The sequence below is a fragment of the Diuraphis noxia genome, unplaced genomic scaffold (assembly GCF_037042655.1).
Source record: "Diuraphis noxia isolate RWA-SAM2 unplaced genomic scaffold, SU_Dnox_SAM2 contig0003, whole genome shotgun sequence".
NCBI lineage: Eukaryota > Metazoa > Arthropoda > Insecta > Hemiptera > Aphididae > Diuraphis > Diuraphis noxia.
In genome coordinates this window covers 37,736,408-37,746,949 of record NW_028301713.1, presented here as the reverse complement: position 1 = coordinate 37,746,949, position 10,542 = coordinate 37,736,408, and the positions used below count along the sequence as shown (strand labels likewise).

General features: G+C 30.4%; 1 protein-coding gene across 1 annotated transcript in view; it reads right to left on the bottom strand.

Annotated features, from left to right (window-relative positions):
• Positions 1-242: 242 nt before the first annotated feature.
• LOC107164935 (uncharacterized) overlaps positions 243-10,542 on the bottom strand; it is a 49,271-nt gene continuing 38,971 nt past the window's right edge. Inside the window, exons 3-4 of the mRNA XM_015512951.2 lie at positions 7,414-7,720; positions 243-722 (exon numbers count right to left, since the gene is read on the bottom strand). Coding sequence (XP_015368437.2) covers positions 602-722; positions 7,414-7,720 — 428 coding nt within the window. The 3' untranslated portion in view covers positions 243-601. The remainder of the gene's footprint in view (positions 723-7,413; positions 7,721-10,542) is intronic.

The following is a 10,542-nucleotide window of genomic DNA, read 5'->3' as shown; positions in this document are numbered from 1 at the left end:
GTCTCGAGACGTGCATACGTACTCATAATAATATATTTTATAAATAAAGTATTACGTCTTGAATTGACGATTAACGCACATACACTCGTGGCGGCGGCTGTTCCACACGAAAACTTTATAAATTCGTATAAACTTTGCTGGAGTTCTTGGCGCGGGACCGCGGAACGACTGTGACGTATAGAAATTTATTATGATAATATAGGTAGATAACCATATTATTTGTATAAAATAAAACGCAACGTCGTTTCGAATGAACTTTTTATTGGATTAAAATATTATAGTAATAATAATAATAATACACAAAAAAACATGTCTATATATAACCATCTAACCATTATACTACGATAATAATATTATAATATATTATGATATACTAAACGTTGCGTGTTATTAGAAAATGCAATTTAATATTGTAATGGTTTTGTAGTAAATTGATGCAACTTGGTATTTTTTTTGATTTTTTTTTTTGTTAAAATTGAAATAAAAATAATAAATCATATACATAAATATATCAATATTTATATACATGAATATTCGTTGCGCACGTGTGTTTTAATCGTATAGTCGATTGGGCGAAGAAGAAGATTGCCGTCGTTTTCGACTAGTGTGGCTTGACCACTTTACTGGCCGGTGGCGGTATCTTCGTGAATCCGGCAGAGTCGAACACAGGTAACAGGTCACGTATACGGTGACCACTTGTAGTCACAAGATCCATCAGACGGCTGAAAAACAATAATATTTACGGTACTTCAGTAATACAACAAAACGAAATATATGATATAAAATTGGTTTAGTTTTGTATAAACTCGTTGAATTTTAATAGGGCAGACAGATATAACATCATCAATGATTCATTTGTGTTAGACATTCGGACCATATATTTGTAATATAATTACTTCCATTACCCCTTAAGGTACGTATATAAATAAATGGTGTATGGATAGTTTTAATTCCCTATCCAATTATCATACAATAAAATACCTTTAAAATCAGAATTGTACTGTGGGTTTCGAAAAAATATATTGAGTGGTATGCTCGCAGGGAAAATCCAAAATTATTTGTTAAATGTTACATAAAAGGTAAATAAATCTATCAAACTATAATTATTAACTACCTAGAATAATTTATAAACGTTTGCAACAAAATTTAAACAAACACATTAGTTTCCAATATTATTTCTCTTATTTTTATCATTATGCTTCTAAAAAAAAACCCATCTCTCAAAACACAAAAGGGTAGAGACATTTCAATATTTAATTAAAAGGTATTACTAATGGGCGATTCTCTCGTCATTAATGAAGGTACTATGTTACATATATTATTTATTAATTTATCAGATTCACTGATTGTCATATCATTAATGTAAATATTATTTAATAACTTGTTAAAATAATAAAATAATATAAAATATCAGTATTTAGGCAAAAATTGTGTTAAAAATAAATAAAACATGAATAGTAACTTTCTTCTGCAAGGAGTGTTTCGTAGGTATGTATTTTAATAATTAATGATTTAATAATATGCAATATAAATTACATTTCCAAATCGATGCAAAGATGCAAAGAAGCTTACTTCCCAAAAAAGCGTTAGTTGAAAAAAAAATAAACTCTCTGAATCTGAATCTAAAAATTCGAACCATGTGAACAATGCGAACAAAGAGAACAATGTACGTACGCGCCAAAACTACGAACGGCAACCAATTCGTTTAGGTTTAATCTCACGGATTTATTACGGGGTACAACAAGTGATGGTATTCCACAGAAACGGGAAACTACTATTATATTATATTTATGAGAAGAACGCTCGCATGATTCGCATAATAATGTTGTGTGACATCTCTCAAAAAGTAATTTCAACAATACACGTACCTATGCGTATTGCGTATGCGTATATATTATTATCATGCATACATTGGTTATTATAATATTTTGATATGAATTTAAATTTTAGGTAATAGGTATACAATATACATACATTTATTATTTTGTGTAGAACGTAGGTACATGATACAGTAAAGCGTGACACTGGTAGTTTGTTCTGACGTTACAACGCATTACAATATTAAAGAAGTCGGCATCGGGATTATTATAATAATATAGTAATAAGAATAAGTAGGTAAAACTCACGAGGCTTGCCAACTCACTTCTCGAAGTGACCCTATCCGACCATCCTGCCGACCATTTCTTAAACCAATAACTATAATTTGCAAATATTGCATTTCGCATTTGTATCGTCTTCTATAACGTCCTCTATCAAGAAAATAAAAATCTACAACTGCAAATTTACAAGGCATAATTTAGACATATATAATTTAAAAACAATCCAATTACTCTCTAATAATATCATTCAGTGGAATCTGAATGGACTTTTCAAAAACCTCGATGATTTAAAATAGATTATTAATTTACACAAGCCCATTGCTTTTTGTCTTCAGGAGGCCAATCTAAAATATAATGACTCCCCTCCTAAGCTAAATAACTATAAATACGTAACAAAAAACCATCAAATCTACCTCAGAGCTAACGGGGGGAGTGTGCATATTTATTAAAAATAACCTTCCATGGGAGGAAATACCAATTGTCTCAAATCTGGAGGTCATAGCAGTAATCATAACTCTCGTATCTAAAACTGACATCTGTAATATATATATTTCCAGCCAAACTCGAAGATTTGATGTCTATAATCAGACAATTACTTACCTATTTATTACAGTCGGGGATTTCAATACATACAACAGTCTATGGGGTTTTCACAAAACCAACCAAAGAGGAAGAATAGTCTAACAATTACCAATTCAAGAAAATAACTTAATACATCTAAATAATAACGATCAAACTAGAATTAATCCCGCCAACGGACATTTATCAGTGATTGACCTCTCCTTTTCAACTCCTATCATCGCCCAGAGAATACAATGGCAAGTACTGTCAGAAATTTACAACAGCGACCATAATCCTATCAAAATCTTATTTAACACACAACAAATCATTGACACACGAACAAGATAAGATTTAAAAAAGTCAGACTGGTCATTTTTTTCGATATACCTTTAAACCGTTATCAACGCTAATAACCCATTTGACAATAGTTCAAATACCGACGAGATCGTATCAGAATTCACAAAGTCCATCACGACTGAAAAATAATCGGATATTCAAACATAAAAATACTGGCCCCCTAGTAGGTACCTTGTTGGAATGAATACATCAAAAAATGCATAAAAAAAACCTGGCTCCCAAACTTTCTTAAAGACAAAATCAATAGCCGATCATATCAAGCTGAAAGAACTAAGAGCCAAAACCGGTTTTTTGGTCAAAAACAGCAAAAAAAATATCCTGGCAAAACTACAAAAACTCCATTAATGCAAAAACTGACCAGTCAATGATGTGGAACAAGATCCAATGTCTTCAAAGTCCTAAAAAATACAATATTATTAATTTGGTACATAACCAGGAGTTGATAACTGACGCACCCAGGACAAACACTCTATTACAAATATATAAATCACTAATCAGGTCTATCTAAATTAGATTTTGGTTCATACATAAAGGGAAACTCAGAAAAAACAATACACAATGCAGGTCTTCGAAAGACCATTGGAGCATATCGATCAAGTCCGATCCCAAACATGCTCGATCTGGCAGAAATCCCCCCTCTAGAAGTAAGAAGATTACAGATAGCCCTCAAATACGAGGCAAAGTTAGCATCGTCACCAAATCTTAACTTCACACTCAATTAACAAAAATTATCAACACTATTGAAGTATCACAATCTTAAGACATCCGATATACTCAAATCTCATTTCCCAACAACACCTCACTGGACTCATTAAATAGTTGCCATCACAAATTTATCAGAATTTAAAAAAGACTCCACAAATAGTAGAACTTATAAACAGCACTATTTTCAAATATTACATAATTTACCGGATGAAAAAATATACACTGATGCCCAAAAAGTCAAGTGGGAGTCGGAGCTTTGGTAATCTGGAACAACTTGAAGCGAATATATAGCGAATATATAAGCTTCCAAATGCTAGTTCAATTTTCACTGCAGAATAATTCGCAGTCTTCAAAGGTATACGATTAGTCATAGACTCAAACATTACAAAAGCAACAATTTTTGCAGATTCCCTCGGTGCGATAAACAACATAATAAATACACACAACACTAACGATATCAACATACAGGAACAAAATTTGCTTCAACATGGAAAAGAAGGAGGAAACACAGTTCAACTGTATATTTAATGAGCAAAAACGATCCTCCAATATGTCCAATATGCGGCACTGAATTATCAATAAAACACATAATGGCCGAATTTCGTTCATACTCTGAATCAAGACTGGCCTCAAACGTTCAAGAACATTTATCGGAGTAACTCAGCCAAAAAAGTTCATCACATTCGCTACCACCAAGTTAATCAAAGAGGCCGAACTACAAAATAAAATATGAACAATGTAAAATAATACAGTTTTAAATGTAAATACAACCCAATGTAGCTTAAATTTTGTAACCCAATGGCCTATGTCGCCAAGGTTATATTTCGTGTAAATAAAAAAAAAAAATAAGTAGGTAAATGCACGCACACATAATATTGATATCATACATACAGTCAACATCTCTCTATATTTTTAACTCAACTATCTATCCCCCCGCCACCGTTTCGTGTAGCCAACCACTATAAGTGTTGTGCGTTTAAACTATTGCACTATACAAGGTAATTAATCCGCATGTTAAACGCAATTATTTCCACTAACAATAAATTAATTCAAATTTTGATTTTTAAATATACTTAAAGAGAAAATTTTTAAGTTATTGACATATTTTTGCTTAAGGACCTAATCTGTAGTGATACAAACTTGCTACTCCCTTTTTTTGCGTTAGATTATCGAAAAAAAAAATTGTTTTGGTTATATTTTTTATGTATTTGCGCCTATTTTAGAGTATCAAAATATAATTTAATCAGTTTTTAAAATGTTTTTAGGATAATGGCCCTTAAAATTAAATTTACAAAAATATAAAAGACAGGTAATATTCATTTTAGTTTTTAGTATACTAAATATACTTGGTTCATTAAAAAAATCATAAATGATGATAGTTTAATATTAATGTGCACAATTTTCAAACCAATATATCCAAGACCATATGTTCTCCAATTCTATTATCACGGACCTATTCTTAGTACAAATAAAAATACCATTCTGTTGAATTTTTATTTTATACGTCAACATTTGCAGAAAAATTATTTGGAAAAAAGGGATTCTTGTTTGAAAACAAAAATTTTTACATCCACTCCTCACTTCTAAATAGTACAAAACAATTTATAAGTAAATTATTAGAAAACATAGTCTTTAGACTTCTTAAAAATTATAAAAAAATAGGATTTTTAACATTTTCATATTATATTATTTAAGAAAAATACGAAGGTGAGCATACTTGGTGCACTTTGTAAGTGTGTATGTGTTATTTGTAATATATTAATAATGTGTACCTGCAGGAAAACGCAGTGTAATATGGTATGCAAATGTCATATTTACACATAAAAAGTGTTTCCTATTAGATAACTATAATTATAATAGTATAATACACGCTAAAAGTTTAATTAATTTACAATATATTTAATGAAAGTATTTTCTTATAATTAATGCAATTATATACATTTTATTGTTGCCACATTAATACTATGTTATTAAGTTACGTTCCATCAATTATTTTGACTTCTTATAATGTCTTTATTTTGAGATTTTACTGATTTAAATAACATTATATTTTATGTATATGTGTTTTTTTTTTTAAATTTGACTCATAACCATAGCACGGGATATAACGTTTTTAAATTTATGTATTTATAAATTAACAAATAATTATGAACTCTCTGTACATGCATTTTGTATCATTTTTGGAAAAATTTATTTTTACACAATATGTTCAAGTAAAAATGATTTGAGACAATTGTTATAACAAATCTGAGGTTAGAATAGATAAGGTAAAATGAATGATACCTCCAAATGTGCTTAGATAATTTTAGTGTCAAATTGTATTTTATATTTTCTCGAGATCAATTGTATATCAAAAGTACCAGGCTACCCCAATAATAGTGTACTATATTTTTTATTCGTTAAACCTTTTGGCCTCTTTTAAAAGTCCCAGAAACCTCGGGATTCAATATGGACACACAATAATAATAAATTGAAAATATCATGATCATCGTTGACGTGTGGGGTCTCTATAGACTTTGCGAAAACTGACAGTCGTATATGACCCACATAACGTACAAATGTACAATGATCAAAATGCTTGCCCGGAGCCATGGTACAAAATCCAATAAGCTGCCTGTGCCATCAGTTAACTCGAAAACGATATTATATTGTTATTCGCATTATGTTCCAAAAACTGTTACATGCGTGCCAATTATTTGACTTACTTTATTTTTCTTATTCTACTGTAGATATATCAAATACTAGTGTATAGACATTATAATTAAAAGTATTTTAATGAAGGTGGTTTAACCAACATAATAATAGATATTAATATCAGAAAATAAACAACTGTAGATAATACAATATTATTATCCTTGAAATTATATTTAAGTTCATAAAATCATCACGGCTGTATAATAATAATACAATTCTAAGTCAAATAATGGAAATATAATATAAGATAGAGAAGAATAATTTTTGATATTTGAAATCTAAACAATATAGTAATTATTAAGGTATTTTTCAATTGAAATATTTCAATGAAACTGTAAAACATTAGTACATAAGTTATAAATTATTGACGTGTAAGCCTAAACTATAATATGTTGTTTCTTATAAATTTGAAACGTTTTAATAAAAAAAACATAAAAAATATAATTTCCAAAACATCATTGATAGTGTAAAATGGACAACGAGTTGTACATCCTATTTCGTATGTCCATGATGTACAATTAATATAATCATGGTTATTTTTAAGGTTAGGTATCTATTATTATAATGCACAAAATTAGTTTCAATCGACTAAACCGTTTTATCGTTAAATATTACAAAAAGTAATAAAAAATGCGATGTGAGATCATACAATAGACACTTATTCGCAAATGTAGAAGAAGATACATTTAAGTGCTTACAATAATAGTTTTTGTTTTTTTGGAAAATTTAATTTACTAAAATATTTTAATACTCGGAAGAAACAAATTTTCACAAATGTTTATTGTTACCATATATTAACGAGTAGTTAATTTGTTTCCAATTTTAAGTGTTTAGAGTGTAGACTATAGTGTTTAAATGGGATGGCACAGAGATACGCACGACCTATTATGTTCGTAATATTACTATCATAGCATCATTACAACATTATAGACTGCTTATAAAATGTATTAGATTGTGTCGGGTATCGTTTCATCTTTCATATGTAATAATAAAATACCTATTTGGCGGCAACGATTTCTTTTTCGGTATGACGGGGGTGGCAGCTTCCACCGGGAAAAAAGTGGCCCCGTAAAAGTCCAAACCGTTGTGCAGCAGCACGTTGCACTCCTCGACGGAGGCCAGTGTGACGCGCACCACAGGCGGCGCCGGATGGTGTTGCGTGTTCGCAGACGCGGACCCGCCCGCCGCCGCCAGCGACGACGCCGGTCCGGCCTGCAGGAGCTGTTGCTGTTGCTGTTCAACAGCTGTCTGCGACGTAGCCGCGTTCTTGCCGTCAGCCGCGGTCAAGGCCGCGTGGCGGTACCCTGAAATGAAAAAAAAAAATATGTGGTTAGAAGAACCCATAGACCATTTACTAATTGACCGACCCTCTTCACATTTCCACCGTGTCAAGATAGGTGGCGCATTTCGGGAGTTCAGTTACTCTGATACGGTACAATACATACAATATGCATTATGCATAATATGTATTATTAAACATGTTAAATGGGCTGCATCACTGCGCCATGTCACCATGCAAATTCCAATATATTTGGTATCGGATGTGCCGGCATATGAGTAAAAGGCTTATGGAAGAATCGCGCCCATGGTGTTCATGGAGTGTTGGTTTGTCGTTGGTGTGTGAAGGGGGATCGTCGACATAATATAAATAAAACATGAAATGTAGGAATTGTTCGCGATGCGCTTACATTTTTCCAAGAATTCAATTTCCAAAACATAATATGGCTATACCTACATGCTTACTGTTTTTAAAATTAATGTGGGTGTCTACTCTTAAACAAATCACCCTATCATTCATTCTCAACTAAAAATTCGTTGTAATAATATAACTGTAGTTTATACTTATTGCTTAACTCAATAATGCGTAACCAGGAGTTTAATAATTATGTAACCAACCTTTTAATGATTAGATTGGTTTTGTTTTTAATCGATACGTCAAGCTAACATAATATGAACGCTGACCTAACCTGCCGAGTATACATTAAATATAATTTTTGAAAGTTTTATTTGAAATTTATTCCTTTTGCTTTTAGAGAAAAATGTTTTACGGAAACGTATTTTTTTGTATTTGCGTGAAATGTAGTATATATTTAAAAAAAATTCCATTATGACGTGTCCTAAGTGGACTACCGTGTTTTTTGGTACAAAAAAAAAAAAAAACAAAACAAAAAATGAATTCTTTGCGTATATACAAAAACAACATTTTTCGACGGGGGAAATAAGTACAATGAAAAAAAAAACATTCAAGTTTTATCAAATCAATAACAAATTTTGATTTAAAGGCAACTCATAATAATTAAACATTTAGACACAGTTTTGAACAAAAAATATCTTATACAACCAAAAACTAAATTACAATTGTTAAGTAGAATATCGATCAAATATCACAAAAATATCACAATATAATTTGTATGAGATTTCAAATGCAAAAGAAACAATATAATATTGTAAATGATTGAACATGTATTTTGTATATTATGATGTGTCGAATCATCAACGATGTGAAATTTACGTGTTTTTATGAAATTAGTAATTAAATAATAATATATTTAATGATATTTTTCATGTGGGGTATAATATGGTTAAATATTAATGAAGTTTTAAGCTTATACAAGAGTAATATTAAGCATAATAATAATAGTGAATCTAGTGATCTTCGTACTTTAAGTTAAAAACGTTCATCTAATCGGTAAGACATAAACAACAAATTCTCGAATTCAACCAATAAAAAAGAAGAACATTATGTCCTATCCGATGAATATTTGATTTGTCTAATTTTTATTTAATTTTATATATTTATTAATTTTTTTAAGGGGGGAACCTGTGGCAACATAAGCGATTGGGAGTGGGGTGGAATGGTGGTGGTTATTTTTGTTTGTAGGTTTTTGAGTTGTTAGGGTTGTAACACGTGTTTGTGTATGTGTGGAAAGGATATGTTGCTAAAAATCCTGGGTGATCACCCATCCGGGAGCTAGCAACTACGGCCGGTACGTATGCTCAGTGCGTTCCCAGTGTTCCTACAGATTGAGCGTATAACATACCTCACCAAGCCACAATTTATCGATTTTACTACAATCTACCGATGTTATTAAATTTAAATTTAATTACGTTATTCTAACACTCATGCCAATTGGCAATAACAACAAATTTATAATTTTTGTAATTAAATCGATTATTGATAATTTTGTAATGTTATAATTAATTTTGAAGCATGGTTAGATCTTAGATACTACTATATGGACTTCCAGTGACGTACCTATGAGATTGAGGTTGAGTGAGCTACTAACACCCCCTCCGCTCCTGAAATATTTTAGAAAAACCAATATTATTTCCATGGTTTAAAGACGATGCAATAGTCTTAAAACGAATTTCAATGAATTTCAATGAGTATTTTTATTTTGTTGACTTATTTTATTGCTTAGAAACAAAACTTTAACCCGGAAAAACGAATACTTGGAGTCATAGATACTTCGATAACAATCTCCGAAAAATACGGTTACAGGCTTTTTTAAAAATAATTTGATCAATTTATGAGAATCGTCTCGTTGGTTTAGCATTATTAAATATGCATAGAAATATTTCTATTACAGATGATATAGTCGTCGAGAAATTTACCAATAGTGAATGAGCTGCCCGTTTAAAACTTACTTATTATTTAGTACAAACATTTAAAATAGCTACCTAATATACATATTGTGATTGTGACGTTATTTTATGATACATCAAATATAATTTTTCATTTTGACGAATAGCGATGTTTATAAATTTTTATTAGTCTCTTCTACTCTGAAATAAAATTTTTATTACGCGACTGTGGATTTTTAATGTTGTACAGTATATAACAGGGATATACGATGAAAGTTCACACGATGAAAAAGTTCCGATAATTACTTTAATTATAAAAAGGTTAAAATATTTTTCATTTTGTTTTATAGCAGTATTTAAAGCATTTGAAAAAGGATAGTTTGCAAGAAGCGAATATTGATGAGAGTCGTTTTAATTCTTATTTGTTTTAACGTAATTATTTTAGGAACATTTTTTCAAAATTTAGATTAATTATACAATAATTTCAACTGAAAAAGGTTAAAACAAATGATGTCTCTATTATGATATATAATAAATATAG